The 21,726-nt window shown below is 38.4% G+C and overlaps 3 protein-coding genes across 6 annotated transcripts in view; 1 reads left to right on the forward strand and 2 right to left on the reverse strand.

Annotated features, from left to right (window-relative positions):
• Window positions 1-1,896, reverse strand: part of LOC121855907 (ATPase family AAA domain-containing protein 3-like) — a 47,381-nt gene extending 45,485 nt beyond the window's left edge. Inside the window, exon 1 of the mRNA XM_042351087.1 lies at window positions 1,763-1,896. The gene's annotated coding sequence lies outside the window, so the exon portion shown is untranslated. The remainder of the gene's footprint in view (window positions 1-1,762) is intronic.
• A 564-nt stretch (window positions 1,897-2,460) lies between these two features.
• On the forward strand, window positions 2,461-3,939 carry LOC121855994 (ester hydrolase C11orf54 homolog). Its single transcript, XM_042351227.1, has one exon. The coding sequence runs from the start codon at window positions 2,632-2,634 to the stop codon at window positions 3,559-3,561; it is 930 nt and encodes a 309-aa protein (XP_042207161.1). The 5' UTR covers window positions 2,461-2,631; the 3' UTR covers window positions 3,562-3,939.
• Window positions 3,940-13,756: 9,817 nt separating this feature from the next.
• Window positions 13,757-21,726, reverse strand: part of LOC121856048 (serine/threonine-protein kinase/endoribonuclease IRE1-like) — a 79,432-nt gene continuing 71,462 nt past the window's right edge. For 2 of the 4 annotated variants that reach the window (XM_042351322.1, XM_042351323.1), the window contains exons 18-19: window positions 21,357-21,542; window positions 14,839-17,148 (exon numbers count right to left, since the gene is read on the reverse strand). In XM_042351322.1, the coding sequence (XP_042207256.1) occupies window positions 16,471-17,148; window positions 21,357-21,542 (864 nt within the window). In that variant the 3' untranslated portion in view covers window positions 14,839-16,470. Of the gene's footprint in view, window positions 14,674-14,838; window positions 17,149-18,025; window positions 20,563-21,356; window positions 21,543-21,726 lie in introns of those variants that run through there. The other 2 variants (XM_042351324.1, XM_042351325.1) reach the window with 2 other exon arrangements.

Below are 21,726 nucleotides of genomic sequence, written 5' to 3' on the forward strand. Positions count from 1 at the left end.
TTTACTTTGTATGTACTTTTTTGTGAGTTGGAACCAATTACCCAATATCCCAATGAAATAATAGATTCAGTTCACGAAATTTTTGGTTAATGAACGACTGTGGAACCAATTGTGTTCGTTAATCGAGGGACCACTGTACTGAGGACACACCTTGTCAGTGGAATTTACCCATCACGTGCTCTAATTACGTCACCTCACAGCTACGGAATTTTACAGGGAGTGCTCGTTATATAATACATATATATATTAGCCCCAATTTATATAATATTAATGTCCATGAGACAGGGGCTAATACATTAACAAGTGAAAATTTACCAATATACAGGGATGACTGAAACTATAATTTTGGTTATTATTAACGACTGACTCCCCGACGAGTTATTTGTTTTGGTATATTTTCTTCCTCTATATTCATCAGTGAGTATTAATATGATAGTCATTTCTAGTGCAAATGCTTCGTTTGGTAGATATTTAGGCGCTTAAAGTGCTCACTACTTTATCTTCTTGGTGGTAATGCGACAGTTTTAAGTTAAGGTTAGGTTGGGTTAGATAAAAAAAAATTGCACAAACTACGAGTGACCTCCATAAAAGGTTTTACGTTAAGGTTGGGTTGGGTTAAAAAAAAAAAGGCACAAACTACAACAGTGTCCTCTATAAAGCACAAGTGAAATTACAGCATTTTTATAATAGTTTTCTATGCTAAATGGCCAGTGGGTCAGTCGTCAATAATTTCCATAATTTTACCCAAATACAGTATTAACCTACTGTAGACTTTAGTGCATTATATACAAGGGGCCCTCTGAATGCGGGGGTCCTCTGAGAATGCTAGACCAGTGTCATCCCACTTGGATGATCATCTGCTTGATGCGATTTTATCAGTTTTAGTTACAGGATCAGGTAAATATTCGTCCATTAGTTGTCCACAGGTTTTGGTATGATAAGTTTTTTTTTTAATTCTTCAGTGTGTTTTACTCAAATATGACCTTCAATTCTTTTGCAATTTAGCGGCTTTTGCAAAAAATTTACATTTTAATTATTAACAAACTGTCAATTTGCAAAAAATTGGAGGTCAAATTTGAGTAAAACACCAAAAAATAAAAATAAATAAATAAAAAATTCTCATACCAAAGGAACCAACCAACCTACCTAACCTAACCTACAAGGAGGAGGAGGAGGTGAGGAGGAGGTAAGGAGGAGACAACTGACTCTTAAGTGAGGAGTATATCCTCAGGTAAACATGGTGGGGACCTGCAGACAGCCAATGGACGAATATTAACCCATTATCAGGTTAGGTTAGGTTAAATAGCATAAAACACGATCGTCCAAGTGGGAAGTAATCACAGTATTTTTATAGTAGTTCACACAACATTCCTACCCCAAATCTTTTATAAAAAATTTTTGAAATGAACAAACAATACTTTTAGATCTCATGGTGTTCTCCCGACCACAGTAAAGATTCTAATTCGGAATAAGGTAAGATATAACGGTGATTCCCTCATATGGTGAGTCTGGTTACATAAAAACACCGTGAGTTAGGTTAGGTTAGGTCAGGTCGTCCAAAAAATGAGTGAATTTGTAGTAATACACCGGTCATATATTACTAATTGTGGTAAACGATAAATGACCAAGGTCTGTATGTGATCATTTAGTAAGTTATAAACAGTGGAAAAATTGGTTGACATTAAAAACAGACATTATCAGTCAAGTTTCAAAATTAATTATAACTAATTAAAACTTTATTATAAAGAATTAAAACTCTCACGTTAATTGTTTGATGAAACAGAGGAAAAGTAGTATAGCAGAGTACAATGGTAGACAGGGGCCCAGTGTTGTGGTCCAGTAGCAGACGCTCTTGTACCGCACATGTGGTGGGGCAGGAGACAGTCGCCGCCCGCACTATAACCTCACCTTTCATACTGATTTGATTTGATTTCAATTCATGAACTAATATATATATATATATATATATATATATATATATATATATATATATATATATATATATATATATAACCACAAGGAAAAAAAACACGAAGTTCCCAAGCGCTTTCGTGTAATTCACATCTTCAGGGGTGAGTACAGACTAAAGGAGTACAAAACAAGGTGTATATATACAGAGGAGGGTGAGACCAGGTCCACAATGGTCAGGTATTAGGTAATGACCCTACTAATCTTTAAATAGCACACAACGGTTGGTGGTCAGGTCAGATGGTAAGGTGACCCAACCTTCTCACCTGGTTACAAATCATCTTAATTACAAAATTGTCCAGTTTATACATGCCATATATATATATATATATATATATATATATATATATATATATATATATATATATATATATATATATATATATATATATATATAAATATATATTACATTTAACATGGTTATAGCTCCAATAACTCGTTTATTTTCTTTAAATCTTACTCTTAAGTGTGTCAAACGTTAGATGGCGACACTGTTCGGAAGCTCCAACTCTTGTTCAATATTTTCAGGACGCCTGAGCTGTATGAGGCCACGTACACTCATTACTCAAGACGTCACAGGCTCTCACATAACACAGGCCTTCAGCTGGATGAGTCCTCTCTCCCTCAGTAACGAACAGTACACGATCGAGATAACGTGACGGAATGTCTCTGACAGTGGAACAAAGGCCTCTTCATGTACCTCCTCTGGAGGAGGTAGCAGTTGTGTTACAGGATGCACTGTGCATGAATTTTGATGAAGTAGTTGTGTCGGTCGTTGAGTGTCCTGATCTAAGGAACAAGCCATACTGTTTGAAAGGCAGAGGCTTATGTGGATCCCCCAGACTAGGCGACGTAGGTGGTGTACCGAATTTGATACCTGAAGTGAAAATGGACAAAGTGTATGACATCAAGAAATTGGCAGTATCTGTAGACTTGCCAAATGCATTCATAGTGGGAGCAGGAGCTGGCCCACATAACTTTGTTGGAGTCAATAGTGAGCTGATGGCAAACGTTAAGATGGGCGAAAACCCATCAAATGGATCCCTCATTTCAAAGATAGATGCTGCTGGAAATTACAAACTGATGGATTTACCAGATTCTGAAACTAGATGTGCTTTGATGTTGAACATGTTTGCGAGCGAAGGCCAAGCAGGCAAAGTTCTCAAGATATGGGCGAAGAAGCGTACTGGTGACACCAACTTTGTGACCTGCCTGCGACAAGCCCTGGAAAACCATTTCCGTGAGAAACCAGTGGGACTAGGAGGAACATTCCGTTTGGTAAAGGGTCACGCCAAATGTCACGTCATGCCGGACTTTCCCTCGGCACCCCTGACCTGTGATGAGGACGTCAACAAATGGTTATGTTTCTTCGATATGCCGGCGCCCATGGTGTTCCTGTCGACTTTAATCTCGAAAGATCCAGGGCTGGACCTTCGCGTTGAGCATTCTCACGGGTACGGTGACGACTGTGGTGGGCATTACCACTATGACACTACTCCAGACACAGTAGAGTACGAAGCCTTCTATAATGTGGCAGAGTTTATATACCGAGTGGACAGACCTAAAGTCACCCACGACTTTGGTAGAAACTAGATTTTGTTATTTTACTTTACAATTGTAAAATTGTAACTCCAGGAAATTTAGGTTATTTCCTTTCAAGGTTTTCTTTTCATCTTGTGCCCATCCCAGTTTCCTCATTCAGCTGCTGCATTGATTTGGTCGGCGCTGATTTGCATAAAGTCTCTTTTTGTGCTGTTAGGATTTATTGTCTACAGTACATATTTATTGTATAAGCATATTGACTTCAAATTCAGATTATTAAGTGAAGGGAATGATAGATTCACAAATGCATTTGTGCAGTTGGTGGTAAGAGTGCAATTCTTGTTTTCAATTTTGTTTTATATTGTACTATACTGTAAGAGAAATTATTTACCAATTAGTAAAATGCCCTGAATGAAATTACAGCAAATTCGTTCGTGTCTTATTTTCCAGTTATGATATGTTTATTGTTACATTTTAGTACAGCATTAAGCTAATTTTATGGAGTCGTGATTACTTAAATGGTAACATGCAAAATGTCAGCTAACCAGTGCCAGGAATTATGTGTGATGATCATGCTGATCAGAGTACACGTCTCTGCTGGCCATGTATAGTCACGGGTAGACAGTATACATGTAGCCAATAGTAAACAGATTGGACAACTTTGTCGTATTGGTATTTCTAGCATTATTAAATACTTAAAGACAGTCACAGTCATGGGCTCGTGGGCCATGGGTTCGAATCCTGGCGGGTTGAGGTGTTGATTGTATGTAGAAGTCCGCGTGCTTTGTTGGGCTAATGAAATATATATGGATCCTCGTGTTTCGAAGCCGGATTTGGTAAAACGTTACTCTGACCACCTACGTGATACGGGTAGTCCCCATTAGAGGTTCACGGCGCCATAAGCGCGTTGAACAGGCTTTGTGTGAAATATAACAAAGTCTAGGATCGCATTTAGTATCCTGGTGGTCCAGTGGTTAGCGTTCCCTGGTCACAGTCATGGGCTCGTAGCCCGTGGGTTCGAATCCTGGCGGGTTGAGGTATATATATATATATATATATATATATATATATATATATATATATATATATATATATATATATATATATATATATATATATATATATATATATATATGCAAGTAAATCACTGTAGTTGTGCGTGATCCAGGTATATGCTGATAACCACAAGGAAAGAAGAAAACACAAAGTTCCCAAGCGCTTTCGTGTAATTCACATCTTCAGGGGTGAGTGCAAACTAAGGAGAAATACAAAACAAGGTGTATATCTACAGAGGAGGGTGAGATCAGGTCCACAATGGTCAGGTATTAGGTAATGACCCTACTAATCTTTAAAAAGCACCGCAACGGTCGGTAGTCAGGTCAGAGGGTAAGGTGACCCAACCTTCTCACCTGGTTACAAATCATCTTAATTACAAAATTGTCCAGGTCGGATACTTTGAAAGAGGTTTTTCTTAAGGGCTTAAGGGATCAAGGGTTGCAGAGTGGCTTACGTTGGTATTTGTGTGGCCGGCCTGGAATGTCTTATGAGGAATTGGTACAGGTAGCTGCAGAAGAGTCAAAGAAGACGACAAAGCAGACAATTAAGGAAAAGAACCCATCTAAGGGTGTGGTTACAGCTATAAACGAATGTTCGCCCATGGTTAAGGAGGTGAGAAAAACACTAAACCCCCATGGAAGTGTACCTCAAGAGAGAGGGGTGGTGAAGATGCTTGCTGAATTACGAGTAGATATTCAGGCAGTGAAGACAGACCTAGTCCAAATTAAGGGGCCACCGGAAGTTAAACATTTTAACAAGGGAAGGCCACTTCCGTTCCAGGGAGAGTGCTATATATGTGGACAGTGGGGGCACAGGGCGGCCACCTGTTGGCACCGGAACCAAGGTCGAGGGAGAGGAGGTCCACCAAGGTGGGCCTCTCAGCAGCCAAAAAATGGAGTCAAGACCACGGGAGTGTCGGAATTGCTAGAGAGGAGGGAAATGGCCAACCCTTGCTGTGGGAAGCCCACCGGTAGGGGTAGAACAAGTGGGCTGGTCACACAGAGAGTAGCGTAAGGACAGGCTGGTGGGGAAAACCCCTGTCACTGTAGTTAAGATCGGAGGAGTCTTGGTTACATCTCATCTGGATTCTGGTAGTGAGGTGTCTCTTGTCTCAGAGACAGTTTATCGTAGATATTTTGAATCTAGGGGAGTTGGATTACATTCCCCAGAGGGTCTCGTGTTGAAAGCCGCTAATGGTGGGTCAATACCATACCTGGGCTACATGTTGGTGGATGTTGAGATTCTTGAATATAAAATAGAGCAGGTCGGGGTTCTAGTGAGGAAGGGGGAGCAGAGCTCTGCTAGTCAGGCCCCTGGGTTGATAGGGATGAATGTACTTAGACAATGTCGCGAAGTTCTAGTGAAGGATTTTGGTCCCCAATATGTTGACTGTAGTATTATAAAGGGAAACAGATTTTTTTCTAAGTGCTTCCAAGAGATTGAGAGCATCCATCGATGGCAGCAGAAAGACCACGTGGGGTTTGCCTCCTCTACTCGGTGGAAACCAACAAGAATCCCTGCAAACTGCCGCCAGGCAGTCAGTATTTACATCCGAAGCTTACGGAGATGTCCCAAACTTGAAGTCTTGATTGAGCCAATGCAGGTGGGGGAAGGGTGGCTCCCTCCCAACCTCCTTCATATACTACCATTAGGTACGGTAAGGGGGTTGCCACTGTGGCCAATGTGGGTAATTCTTGCATGTGGCTAAAGCGAAACTGGCATGTAGGAGTGGCTCGTGGGGCCGATTTGTGTCCTCAACAAGAAACAGCAGAGGTGAGCTCAAACAGTGTTGAATGGGGGACAGAATGCCCAGCTGATGGGCAGATGCCAGAAAATCTAAGGCAAATAGGGCTGAAGATTGACCTAAAACAAATACCCAGTAGCACACAAGAGAGACTTTGGAGTGTGTTGCGGAAGTACCGCGATGTTTTTCTGGACAGCAAGGGAAAGTTAGGAAGCACTGGGATAATCAAGCATACCATCCCTCTCGTAGATGAGACTCCCATTAGGCAGCCTTTCAGACAGGTTCCTCCCACTCAAATCCAAATGGTTAGGGACCATATCAACCAGCTGTTAGAGCAGGGGGTCATACAGAAAAGCACTAGTCCATATGCAGCCCCAATTGTTCTGGTGAAGAAACGAGATATGTCGCTGCGTTTGTGTGTCGACTATTGGAAACTGAACAAAGCCACTCGTAAGGATGCTTTTCCACTCCCAAGAATTGATGAGTCTCTTGATGCATTGGCAGGAGCAAAGTGGTTTTCAACATTCGATCTAGCCTCAGGATATTATCAGATAGAGATGGATGACAAGGACATCCAAAAGACTGCTTTCTGTACACCATTCGAGCTGTTTGAGCATAAACGCATGCCAATGGGATTATGTAATGCTCCCGGAACATTTCAGCGAGTCACGGAGAGCATCTTTGGCAGCGAGATATTTTCAAACTTGTTGGTGTACCTAGATGACCTCATGATATTCTCAAAGACACTTGATGAGCACATAGAAAGGCTGGAAATGGTGCTCTCTAGGCTAAAGGGACATAACTTGAAACTGAAACCATCCAAATGCAATCTGTTTCAGAGGAAGGTTGCCTATCTTGGATATGTAGTGTCACAGAAGGGAATTGAGACAGACCCTGGTAAGATTGAGGCAGTTAAGCAGTGGCAGGTTCCCACCACCATTAGGGAGCTACGTTCCTTCCTTGGGTTAGCCTCTTTTTACCGACGGTTTGTGCCTGGATTTTCAAAATTAGCTACCCCATTAACTGCCATAACTTCAGGTGCCACCGCCCCAAACCAGTCCATCTGCTCGAGGTGGGCCCAGGTCCATGATGATGCATTCAACCAACTAAATGGCAAGTTAGTCATGGCACCCATTTTGATTTGTGCTGATTTTAGCAAGCCATTTTTCCAAGAGATCGATGCCTGTTTTCAGGGGCTAGGAGCTGTCTTGTCACAAGAGGTAGAAGGCAGAAAATACCCTATTGCCTATGCCAGTAGGGGCTTGAAGGGGTCGGAGAGAAATATGAAGAATTACAGTAGCATGAAGTTAGAGCTGCTAGCTTTGAAGTGGGCCATCACGGAGAAATTCAAAGACTATCTGGCAGGCAGCAAGTTTACTGTACTCACTGACAACAATCCTTTGACTTACTTGGACAAGGCAAAGCTTGGGGCAGTAGAACAGAGATGGGTGGCTGATTTAGCCCGGTTTGATTATCATCTGGAATATCGGGCAGGGAAAGCCAATGGGAATGCAGATGGATTATCCAGAAAGAGCCAAGAGCCAGAACCTGAGGCAGATGACTCCTCCGAGAGGGTTCAAGCTATGGCCATAGATGCTTTCGGGGAGGAGAGTTCCCTTAGTGGTGAGGAGAATGAGACCCCATGCCCAGCTGAGGAAGGAGCAGATAGCCCTCAGGTGACTGGACAGTTAATGTGGCTTCCCAGAATATCTCAGGAAGGTTTGGAGCAATTGCAGGAGCAGGGCAGTAACATTTCATCATGCTGAAAGGGCCTAGAAAGGCACCTAGGAGAAAGTGAATTACAGCAGCTGAGAAAGGGCCAGGATTTTAACAGCCTATGGAAACAGAGAGGGAGATTGCTCATTTGTAACAGATTGCTGTTTAGGAAATGGGAAAGGCCAGGCCAGAAGGAGCTAAAACAACTACACTGTAGTTTTGCCTACTACCTTGAAGGGGGATGGATTCCAGCAACGCCGAGCAGATGGGGGAGAGGGTGGGAGCGAGCGAGGGGGCGTGGGGGGAGGGGAGGTAGTACGTTTGACAGTTGGCACAGGCCCAGGTCTAACGCGTGTATATTTATCAGTTCTTAGGTGACTAAGTTTCTCTCTTATAAAAAGCCAGTGAAATGACGGGTGAATATAATTAACATAGCTGGGATTCTTGTAACATACTGATTAATTTGAATATAAACATGCTATAATTTGCACTAGACAAAACAATTTTAGTACCGTAATCAAATTAGTACATGTGCACTCCAGCTTTGCACTAAGGTCATTTATTTCTATTACGTTTCTTTTAGTATGGTGTGTGCATGTAAATGGATGAAAATAAATGAAGAAATCTATGTAAATCTACCCAAAAATACAGTTGAAAAACTTTTTTATAAAATGTACTACAGTACTGTACACTAATGTACAACAATTTTTATCTCTTGAGCAAAATATATGACGTTTATATTCAAATTATTGGCTGTCTTGCAAGGATTCCAGCAATGCAAATTATAATCTCCTAACTTTAGTCTGAGATATTATATAAGATAAAAACTGTAAGCCTAAAAGCCTGGCTGGGGACTGACGGCTCCGCCACCCAGCGAGGGGTTGTGGGGGGGGAGGGGGTTGAGGTGATAAGATTGAGGTGAAGGTCTCTGTGTGTTTATTTAACAGTCCTACTAAACTTCTCTCATTTTAAAATGCCAGTGAGGTGAGGTGACAGAATGTCTGGCGTTTGTTTGTTTATTTATTTGAGATAAGATTTGACAGTTGGCGTTGAAGGCCTGCCTGCATGTTTATTTATCATTACTTAAGAGTGACTAAGCTCTTCTCATAATTTTCCACCCAAACGACCTGGGTGAATATAACTTACATTGGAGGGATCCTTGTAAGATAGTAATTTATTTGAATGTTTTTTTTTTCAATTTAAATTTTAATTGTTTATTCCTTGATAGAGGAAGCGGGATCCTAGTGCTGTCACTTGGTACCCCTGTACCATAACACCAGAAGCAACTGGTCAGTGTCATAAGTATATACAGTACAGTACAGTCATCCCTTGGTTATCGCGCCTAATTGGGACCCCGACGGTAACGAAAGTACAGAACCTATGGGATTTATTCTATTTGGTTCAGGCACCCAAGACCCAACCCCAAGTTTCCCATTTTACGACCATCTAGACCCAATAAAAAAATATATATATAAAATGTTATGGTAAATATCATAAACACACATAGGCATGGCTAGGTTTATTACAAAGTGATGAAATGGGTACGCTTAATACTGTAGTCCACAAAACATGTAGCTATGCTTTTTTTATTTGGTCCCCCGTAATACGAGTCTGTTTTCTCTCTTAATCTTAGAGTGCACCAGAAACTTTACTATTTTCAGTAATGCCACAGAATTTGAAATTGCAACTGTGGTTGCAATTGTTGAGGCAACTAGATATGTCTGATTACAGCAAATGTGTTATTGTCAATTTGTAGGTGAAAGATTTTATCCTCAATAGATGTAAGTTAACATTTCACCTGTAGGCAAGTGCTTAAAAAAAGCCTAAGTAAGGAAGCATATTGCTTTAACACATAATATCTGACCAGTATGGGGAGGATCATCATGTCTCCGTAAGGGAGTCGTGGAGTGGTGGTCCAGCAGGAGTCACTTTTTTTTTTTTTTTGGGTGGTGGGGTCCACGGACGTATATGCGATCGAACGTTAACCAGCGCATGACTGTAAATAATGAGGAATGGATACAGTGTGACTGAGCACTTCCCTTTAATGTAGTCAGCTGAATGCACACAGGGCCCCCATAATTTTCTAATTACTATACATGGAGACTACATTAACTGGAATCGTTTCGGCATAGAAAATGCGCGCGTCATTAAAAAAAAAAAAAAAAAAATTGGTCACAACTGCGGCGGTCGTATGTCCCGACGGTTGTAAGGTCAGAGCAGGTCATAAGTACCGATGGACGTAAGTCCAAGCTGTCGTAAGTTAGGGACTACCTGTATAATTATTCACAACAAATCTTTTTCAGTTGCATAATTTTGTATACAGGGCAAAAAGTCTTGAATTCTTAGAGAGTAACAAAGGAATTAAATAAAATATACATTCTTAAGATTCAGATGCATTCACTATTCATTGTCACAAAACAAAACAGTGCAACACTTAACAAATATGAACAATATATCATGTCATAATACACTGTGGGGTGAAATTCTTATAAAAATATATACTGTATTGACTACACGTGGATATAAATCTATAAAAAGTGCTACAATATGTAATTATTTTATAATTCTAAACAAACTTGCAGGTGATGTATATGTTCATGACAGAAAGGACTCTGAGTTCATTCCAAGCGGCTAACAAGCCGATCAGTGTTGAAGAGGATAAAAGTAATGGGGGGTCTATTAATATATTAAAATTTCAGTTGGTTTTTACTTTCCAAAACAACAATTTCCTTGACCAGTACATACATCTCGATATTATTGTAAAAAGTAAATGCAGGCGAGAAAAAAAAAATGCACTCTATTGGATGAAACCTTCCATGACAGACTGTAGTCTGTCATGTAATGTTAAACAAATAAGTAATAAATTTGGTGAGTGGGAGGGAAACACAGGCAATAGCTCTTTCCTGTGTTTCCCTCCCATCCATCAAATTGACTTGTTGTCATGGATTGATCATATAATTAAATCATTCAACATCTTGAACTAATAATATATAAATTGGTCACAACATTCCACAATCATTCCAGTACAGGTCCACCACCGATTTTCCGGCACCCTTGGTTCCAAAGCCTTGCCGGATTATCCATTTTGCTGAACCAACCAAGGTCAGGTAATAATAATTCAACAATACACCTCTGACCCACTAATTATACACCTGTGTCTCTAAAGCACCATGGGCTGCTAGAAACTTAAATTAAACAAATATTAAATGTAAATTAAATGTGAAAAAGCCATAATTTTGAGCAACATTACTGTACACACTTTCTGCTCAAATGCACTGTACTACACTAAACTAAAATTTTTATCTCTTATGCAAACTATGTGATGTTTATACTCAAATTAATCACTATCTTACAAGGATTCCAGCAAAGCAATTTATATTCTGCTATGTCTAGTAAGCTACATTTTATAAGATAAAAACTTTAAACCTAAAACTACCTTCACCCTGGCTGGGAGGGAGGGAGGGAAGTTAAGTGCCCTTTCATAATTTTGTCCGGACTAAAGGAGGTGCCGGACCATCAGTTGCCGGAAAATCGGTGGTGTACCTATATACGAGTACCTTGGCAACTATAGTACATTTAAAGTTCCAGATTATTTACTTTCTACATGAAAATATGCAAATGAAAGAATCAGTCATATTTTTTATTAATGCTTCATTGATGTCATGTGAAATTTATGATTTTGACATGGTGGATAAAGTATTCTCAAATAGCTTAAACATATTAATGTACAACAACTTTGTATGACAACTTACATTTTGATAATCTGACATTCCATTCTGTACATTTCAGTTAAAACAGGATATTGATTTAAATCTGAGAAAAAAAAAAGCTGCTGACATGAAATACCTGCACATTGTGAGGACTATTGTATGGGTCAGAAACATGGACACTTTCATTAGACACAAGGAGGAGGCAATAGAATAGTGGCTTCCAAACTGAAGTACCAAGGCTATGTGTATCACTGACCAAACTAAAATTGCACTTATTGCACTCTTATTCTAAAGATGTGACTAGTTGTACCCAACTACTTGTGTTTGCACAGTGACTTCCAGGATAAATTCCTTTTCTGACATGTGCTACAGGCCAAATAAAATATCAAAAGGGGCATCCTCATAGTGAAAGGGTTAACAAAGGGAGAGGAAAATTTCAAGTCTCAACTCTTAAAGGACAAGGAAATGTCATGGAACAATGTGTGTGCATGCACACTGACTGCAGTTGACACTTGTTCAGGATTTGAAGGCTGATTGAAGGAGGCAGACCCTAATATAATAAACCAATAAACCTTTACTGTATGACCTATTAATATATTATGGTACCCAAGACCTTTCCACATGAGCCTCAGTATGGTCCTTGATGATGTTGTCACTATGATAAATGTCAACATGTCAAGTACTTTGAATATATGCCTTTTGTGCCAAGATCATGATCCTCCTCCTTCAAACTAAGGTCCATTGGCTTTCACAGGCAAATGTAGTACAGTACTGTGTCTAGAGTTGAGTAATTAACCCCTTCACTATGGGATGCCACTTTTAATGTTTCACTTTGCTAACACTAGATGATTTTACTCAGCTCAGAAGGGAACACAAGAGGTTAAAAGAGAAAATGACTGAATTCTTTGCCCAGTGTAGCAGTCTTAGAGCTCCCCTTACTGATAATATATACTGTGTATGCAAATATGATGGGATCTCTCAGGCTGTGCATACATGTCTAGGAATTCCCCTAGCAATTGATAGTACACATAGCCCTTAGCCAGAACAACAGCAGAAAATGCTGTCTTCAAAGTTAGGTTGGGTTGAGTGTAGTTTGATTTGGTTTAGTTGGACGAGGATAGGTATGTAAAGTTAAGTTAGGTTTGAACCAAAAATATGATTTACACAATAATATTTACAGTATTAAATATATATTATGAGACTGATCCCAATATATGTTACCAAAGCACTAGTGAAGCTAGGAATGATGAGAGCCAACAAACTACTACACTGGGACAGCAAGACAGTCTCAGTTTTTCATGAGAAAATCTCTGACAAGGAGTGGCATCTGAGGGTAATATACCCCAATGACATCTTTTCCCATTACAAAACACTAAATAAATCACTGCAAGGTCAATCCACGATGTTGACTGATGTTAATAATGATCATGAAGTCGAGCTGTGGGAAGATGTTAAATTAGGAAAATTTCACTTTAAAAATTATGACAGCAGTGTTTGAGGATGGAGAAGCTGGATTTAGTGACATCAGCTTATTAGAGACAATCTGTCTACTCTACAGTATGAGTTCCAGTTATACAGTACAGCACTTGCCAGATCAAAGCAAAGTGGGTGCAAATAGTATTGGTAACCCATTCACCCATGCAAGAGGAATTTACTGAGTTTTTAAAGACTCAATGACTTTCAAATGCTTTTAAAATCCTTCCTTTGACCACATACTGTTCCTAAATGAGCCAGTCTTACTCTGCTGTTGCCAATTTGGCCACAGAAAAGCCCTCTTGAACTTTCCTACAATGATTTATGGGGGAAAATGGGATGCATTCCAGGCAACAATTTTCTGCTCCCTTGCCCAATAATTTTAATAACAAATGAACCCAAACTACTACATTATGCTAAGGGCTTTGAGCTTCCAATCAATGTAATGTTTACATTTTTATTTAAATATAAATCAATATCTAAACTAAAAACTTCCACATCTTGGATAAAGCCAAAAAAGCTTAGTGTGAGTGCAGCAGAGCCTTTGTTTATGTAGTTAGCCTTTTTTTTTTTACTGTGTCTTGTGTTAGCATGGCTCTCTCATGCACTCAAAGCACTTCAGTAAACTTTTCCCAGGTTTGTACTGTGATACCACAATAAGTCTCCATTTTTATTTAATCTGTTCTGTAAAATAATGTGTGAGAAGTACAGTAATGTAACAAAAGCTTTTCCTAGTGGAGTAAAACCATCACTTCAACACACACTATATCAGTGAAAGAGACAATCAGGAGACTGGGATGAACCTGGCATGACCAATAATGATGCACAGGGGCCCATCCCCACCAATGTGACTTAGGAATAAAGAAAACATAATATATAACTATAAAATAAGAAAAATGAAAAGTAGTAAGTGAACTGTTTGTGGGAGGCGGACTGAGAGTCCTCTCCCCCAAACTGAATGCACCCATCCGACCTCATAAATACAACATTATGCAATTTCACCATAATCCTCAGATTATTTCAGTTAATTTGGTGCAGTCACAGCCAGCTAGTCACTTGTCTGTCTCAATGTTGGTGTAATGGCATAAATCACAAATTATGAGATGGGAAGGAGCTGATTATGTAATTTATAACTACTTTTTGTACAATATCTATGGACTGTATTTTCTATGTATTACAGCATGCCCTTACAATTCACGGATGACACCCTGGATGTACTCAAGAATGTCTGCGGGTAGTTTTAAAGTTGATGGCATTTTTGCCGCCAGAAGGGAACCCGCGAGTTTTATGGCTTCCCGCAAGGTGTCTCTCTTGTCCCAGGTGTGTGTGTGTGTGTTTGTGTTATGAGCCTCATAAGTGGGGTATGCTATAACGAATCTAATTGGTTCTAGAACCTTGTTCGTTATAGCATTTGTTCGTTATAGGATTAATCCGTTCCAGGCCCCCAAATACAACCACTTAACACTGAAAAATATAATATAAAATTGTAAAAAAGTGCATAAATATGCATCTAAACCCCTGAAATAAAGAATATCATTAATACTTGTAATAAAAAAACAATAAATTAGTAAAAAAAAAAAAAAAGATGATAATAATAATAATAATGTTTGTTGTAGGAGTTTCGTTCGTTATAGCATTCTCAATTTTATAGGTAAAACCATTTGTTATATGAATATTCGTAGTAGAATCCATTCGTTATAGCATACCCCACTGTACTCCTTCCCATCACATCATTGCCAAACATTTCCTCAACCTCTCTTCCCACATCATTCAACCATCAACTGAAAAATTTATGCATTTGGCCTTTTACTAGATACTGTACAGTATTGAATTCCCATTGTGAAATAAAACTAAAAACAAGAAGAGTTGTGAAATCTATCTGCTGACTGCATGAAGACTTAAACAGGTGTTCTTGTGTTCACTCATGGTTAGTGCTATAGCAGGAAATACAGTCAGTCCTCAACTTATGACTGGGTTAGGGGCCGACGACCAGGTCGTAAGTCAAAAATGCGAAAATAATACATAGAAAATCTAAAATGGGTGTCTCTTTTTCTATTACGCTTGCCAGCCATTTTAAAGGGAATTACAAATGAAAAAATTTTTTGTCAGTACACAGCGTGATCACTAACGTTGAGACTCGAAAATGCGTAATTTAAAAATATTTTATATGACTGAGGCGGTCATATGTCCGGGTGGTCGTAAGTCGAGTAGGTCGTATGGCGAGAGTACCTTATAAAATGTGGGTTCTACTATGCAAGTACTGTAATTTGTATTATTATTTTCTAATCAAATGCATATACAGGGTATATGAATAAAGATTTTAATGTTATTTCCCCAACTGACCAGCAAGGAATGTAGCTTCTTCTTTCTTATAATTTACACTGATAAATTATATGCAGAAGTAATTATACACATGTTATACACAAATATATCTTTGAATATACCATAATCTGAATTCTACTGTAAATACAGTACAAGTGAAATACAAATGTAAAAAGGATTACAGTTATACAGTACTTATTTTTTTAAACTGGAACTCATGTTAGTCCTTATATTTGTGGGAATTTTCATTCATATCATCATATTACTGGTCACACGCATGCACACACACATGCACATGTTCTGTTACACTGTACAGTATTTACCTATATATCTTTTAAACAGTATGTCAAGAACCAGACATAAGTCAGCAGGACTAAGCCCACCATTCATTTTGAAATAAAAAAGAAGTATATACAGTACTATATATACAGCTAGCATATAGTATTAAGGTAGGATTCTCGGTAAAGGATATGCAGATAGTGTCTGTATTACTGCATCTATGAACATAACCCTCCTCCCTATGTAGTGAAGCACCATAATTTGTTTTTATAACATAACTTGAAACATACCAATGGATAAGTTTAATTAAAAACATCAGTTAAAAACAGCAGTTAAGCATGGGTGTGTGGATAATACAGCATGTGAAACAAAGCCTGGGAATGACCATTCAAATGCCTGAACGATTGTATAACCAAATACTTTAATTCCTTTCACTGGATTCGTATTGAGAGTAATTAGAATCTATTAAGTAACATTCACAAATTTACTGTAGGTACATTTTTAGTGATAACCATCAACAAAATCCATTTTTTTTTGGTTGTCTATGTACTTAGTTAGTTTTTTCCTTCAATTAAGTATTTACGGCAGTTGCCTCAGTTAAATATTGAGATTAAGTTAATATTCATATTTCTGTTTATTACTAAAACAGTAAAGCGAATATTATTTCTTTGCACCAATTACGATATTCTTTGTCTTTTTCTTCTTCCCAGTCCCTGTAACAATCTTCAACTGTTTCTCTGGTTCACAGGGTGTTTTGGGAGGGGTTGTCCATACTGGCCTAAATCGGAGTTGTGAAGCATCTCTCCGCATATATGGCTGCTCAGTCAGAGCATCCCTCTGTAGGTTATCAGTGCTTCTACTGTTACCAGCATCCACTGTTGTAATTTCACCTTGGCTTATATCAGATTTATCACTAGACTTATTGATACCATTATTAGTGTTTATGGGCCACTTGGAGTTCAAGTGATCTAATTCTTCAGCTGTCTCATTATTTTCTGGACTTAATTTTACTTCTATTTCAACTTTGGTTTTCTGGCCTACCTTAGTGTTTGCTTCCTCTCCAGGTCTTCTCCAAGGACTATCAATATTTCTTGCCTCTGGTAATTTGTATTGAGGTTCAAAGGTATTACATGGTTTGCGAACAACCCAGAGAGTGGAAGTTTCTTCCTCATTTTCTCTTGCATTAGTGGTTTTTGTGGGTCCTCGCTGTAACACTGAGTCTAACACAGCAAGATAAGATATTTCTTGGCCCTCTAATGAAGTTCCTGCTCTAGGCCCATGAGCACTCATCCACTGCATGTTGTTTGGAGCAAATACATGATTTTCATGCAGAAAGTCCTGAAACAAAGGGAGCTCCTCAGTATAAAAATACTAAATTCATGTGTATATATATAAAAAGAAAAGAAAAAAAGAGGATACCCCCTTAGTAATGTCCTCACATCTAATAATATTCCTCCTTTTATTTTTTTCAGTTAAATCAAACTCCTGTAGGGGATCTTCACTATATGTTGGGATGCATTCCAGAGAAAAGGATTGAGTTAGCAAGTGTGCTTTCTAAATTTAAATGAGACCAATAAGGAAAAAACTGTAGCAAGACAATGAATGGATCAAGTTCATGCACCCAGTGTTTTGTCACCAGTTAAAGGTGACAAAATGTACTGTATATAATAAATAATGACTGTAATAATCAATGTAAGAAATAACTAATGTAAATAATAATTTATATACAGTAGAACCTCAATAAATTGGACTAATTGGGGCAGATCCGAGTCCAAAAAATGGGAGTCCGAAAAAAGCGAATCAATGTGGGTCTAGACATAACCTTTACTTTTTCTTTTTTTACGGGGATTAGCACACCCTGACACAGGTCACTGACCGACATTAGGGCCTGGGGGGTGAAAATGTAATAATTATTCATAATAAATAAAATTTATAATAAAAAGTAAAATAAAATAATAATGATAACAATAATAATAACACCACTGTAATAATAATAATAATAATAATAATAATAATAATAATAATAAAGAACTATAAAGAAAAAAAAATAGTGAGAAACAATATATGTATGTTGTGTTGTCAAGTAAGAGAAACAATTGAGACCCTGCAATTGTGTGTAATTGAGGCAGAAAGACAGATCAGCAACCTGGGACTTGGTCACAATTTTCGTGATACCATATGGCAGCAGGGTCTACCATTAAACAACACATTATGTTTCCAATATCTTCCCAGGCGGTTGTATCTCCCTGTTTGATAGCTGCCTACTACCTACTACCTACCTTATCTAGACTGTTTCTGGAAAATCAGACATAAGTCTGGCTGTTGATAACTGTTTTCAGTGATATGACTGCTTTATACTGTAAAGCATTTACCCATAGTATAAATAGTAGAAGTGCTTCTCCATGTTTAGTGGGTAGGCATGTACCACCAACAGAGGCTGCCCAATCATACTTGCCCGTGGAGAGTGAAAAATCCTTGTGGCGAGTCAGATTAAAAACTCACATTTCTGTCAGGCGAGTGATAATTTTGTGTGATGCAAAAGTGAAGGAGACCCAGTAAGTAGATGCTATGATTTTGAAAGGTAAAATATTGAACAGCTCTTCAATCTGCATGAGAATGCATAAATAATGATTAATGCCCGTCAGCTGACTCATTGAGGCACTACCAACACAGGAAAAGATAGTGAGTGGACGTGTAGTAATTATTTTTGTACACTAGCAATGAATAAATTCAGGTTATTATAAAAAACTGTCAACCCAGGCTTTAATTTCAACACACATTCAACCACAGAAAAATGGTGAGATTTTAAGTAAAATAATTTAAACAAAGGTTATGGTAATCCTCCTGGGAAGAGAGCAGAAGAAGAGGGCACATTGCATCATCCATGTCACACACACACACACACACAACCTGCCACACTCCATCACCACCAGATTTATCCATTTTATGGACCACTGTTTTTGCAATTAAGAATTTTAAAAGATATCCCCACACATTTAGAAAACAATTATGGGCAAGTGAAAATTTCTTTGGGCTAACTGAAAATATTTCGATTCAGCAGGCCTGCCAACATGTGCACAAGGTGTTCTTCAAATTTTTGTTTGTGCTATATGTTTACTGGAGAAAACAACCATCTGCGGACACCTGTATTTGGGAGGTCATGATTCAAACCCTCACTCCTCGTAAAACAAGCTCTATAAAGTGTGAGTCTCCATTACGGTATTTTAAAATAAAAATAACAAAGTACAGTATACAGTTTAGTAAATAACTTCATCCTGATACCTTGTATTTATTTTACTTCTCACCATAATAAATGGCTTCTCTCATAATGAATTCTTTTGTTAGGTTACTGTGATGTGGGAGGGAGGAGAGAGAGAAGATAAAGTGAGACGTCACCTTCGATACAACGTATCCTTTTATTCTCAAGTCAAAATACAAATTATATATTATATTTTATCTGTTATTGAAGACTTTATATTATTCATAATGAATCGTATGTCATAAGAGGCTGATCATAGTAGAATATAATAATAAAGAATGAAAAATAGGTAGAAAGCTAACCTTGATGTCAGTTGGCAGGAGAGGAAGAGTTATCAGGGAAGAGATTAGCTTCTGATACAGCTTGTACTTTTATTTTCAAGTCAAATTACAATTACAGAAAGTCCCTGTTGAATGAAAATTTAGGTTCCACTAAAACACTTTTGTTAGGTGGATTACGTTCATCAAAACCAATTTTCCCATATAAATTAATGTAAAAAGGGGGTTGTGTTCCTGTACTAAGCTCTGTGATAGAATAATATACTGCATAGGCAAACCCCATTATTCATAGCCTCGGTATTCGTAACACCGTTTATCCACAAACAATTTATTGTTACTCATTTCCACTATTCGCAATGGTTGCCCCGATTATTCGCAAATTCTTACGAGCAAAAATTTTGATCCGCACCTCCACCGTAGATTAGGACAGCGTGTGTACGTATTCCTCCGCCATACGCTCCCGCTCGCCTCAGTCTGAGATGTGCTGGCGTGTGTTTTGTGTGATCTCGCAATGCCTAAGCAACCATCTAATAAAACTCCCAGTAATGTTGCCAAGAGATCAAGTGTGGCAGTTACGTTGGACGTGAAATTGGATATCGTAAAAAGACATGAACACGGAGAAGGAACGTCAGTGATTGGGCGTGTGCACGGCTTGGCTCCTTCTACGGTGCACAAGATCAAGGAGATGGCTGGGTCTGCAACACCACTGATGGCTACGAAGGTGACGAGGTTCCTTGATGCTGAGATGGAGAGTATGGAGCGGATGTTGAGCACGTGGGTTGACGACCAGACCCAGCGCCTTAAACCACCTTTATCGCAACGCATGATTCAACAGAAGGTAAGACCGCTGTGAAAAGATATAACTAAAGATAAACCCAATGTACCCGAGTTCAGTGCCAGCCGTGGATGGTTTGATAGATTTAGGAAACATATATCAATCCACAACCTAAAAATACGAGGAGAATCAGCTAGAGCCGACCATGAAGCAGCAGAGAAGTTCCCACCGTTTCTCGCAACCATAATTAAGGAGGGTGGGTACAGTCCTAAGCAAGTCATCAACTTGGACGAGACCGGACTCTTCTGGAAGAAAATGCCTTCAAGGAGGAAAAGACCGCACTGGGATTCAAAGTTGCCAAGGACCGCCTCACTGTATTGATTGGTGGAAATGCTGAGGGTGACCTGAAGTTAAAGCCTCTCCTTGTGTACTGGTCTGTACTGTAAAATAAATTTCAAAATGACCAATAATTTGCTTGGAAACACAGAAAAATGCATTTAGTTGAAGAGAGTCTCAAGCAAGATGTTACCACCACTGAAAACAGAGAGACTAACGCCTGTTTGGTGTGTTAACAGGCTGGGTGGCACGCCAGAAACTGGTTTCTTTACCTTCAATTATGTTCAATAATTGTTAAAATGACTAAAAAAGTTAATATTAAACTTTTAAAATTATTGAATAGTATAAACTTCTTGATATTTACTAAAATAGTAAGGAATTTAAGCCCTAAAACCGATTACTGTATTGGCGGACTAATACTACAGCTGGTGGACCGCCAAATGCAAGCGAAAACATGTGGAGGTCGGCTCGTAAAAAACTCGTTAATCGAGGGATTGCTCGTTAACTGAAGTTAAGAATCTTATGGAAGGTAAATCGTTAACCGAGGGATCACTGTGTGTGTGTGTGTGTGTGTGTGTGTGTGTGTGTGTGTGTGTGTGTGTGTGTGTGTGTGTATATATATATATATATATATATATATATATATATATATATATATATATATATATATATATATATATATATATATATATATATATATATATATATATATATATATATATATATATATGTATATATGTATGTATGTATATATATATATATTTATTTATTTTTTTAACATATCTGTAACACAAGACACATAAAATATCTGTGGTTTAAAAGATTCACTGACTGTGACCAATGTTAAGGTTCAAGTTGATACAAATAGTTTAATCTAAAAGTGTAATATGCAACTAACCTGACTGAAGTTGTAGTAATCGTCATAGTACTTATTGAAGATTGGCTCATTCTTGACACATTGCATTGCACACCATGAGTGAAGCAAAAGTTTTGGGAAGCGATCAGTCCAGTAATGAACAAACTCCTCTGGGATGCGACCAAAGACCTGTCGAGCCTCCTCTTTTAACTCCCGGTAATGATTCCTCTGAAAATAATTAGGCAAATTACAGTAGGGGTCAGGATATATAATTAAATGTAATCAATAGGGGAAATAGGGTTAGGTTCTGGAGGCCAATAAAAGTGACAAAACTTGACATAAAATGGCAGTCTAAAGTTAGCAGAATATAAATTACATTGCTAGAATCCTTGCAAGACAGTGAATAATTTTA

The sequence above is a fragment of the Homarus americanus genome, unplaced genomic scaffold (assembly GCF_018991925.1).
Source record: "Homarus americanus isolate GMGI-L3 unplaced genomic scaffold, GMGI_Hamer_2.0 scaffold19117, whole genome shotgun sequence".
NCBI lineage: Eukaryota > Metazoa > Arthropoda > Malacostraca > Decapoda > Nephropidae > Homarus > Homarus americanus.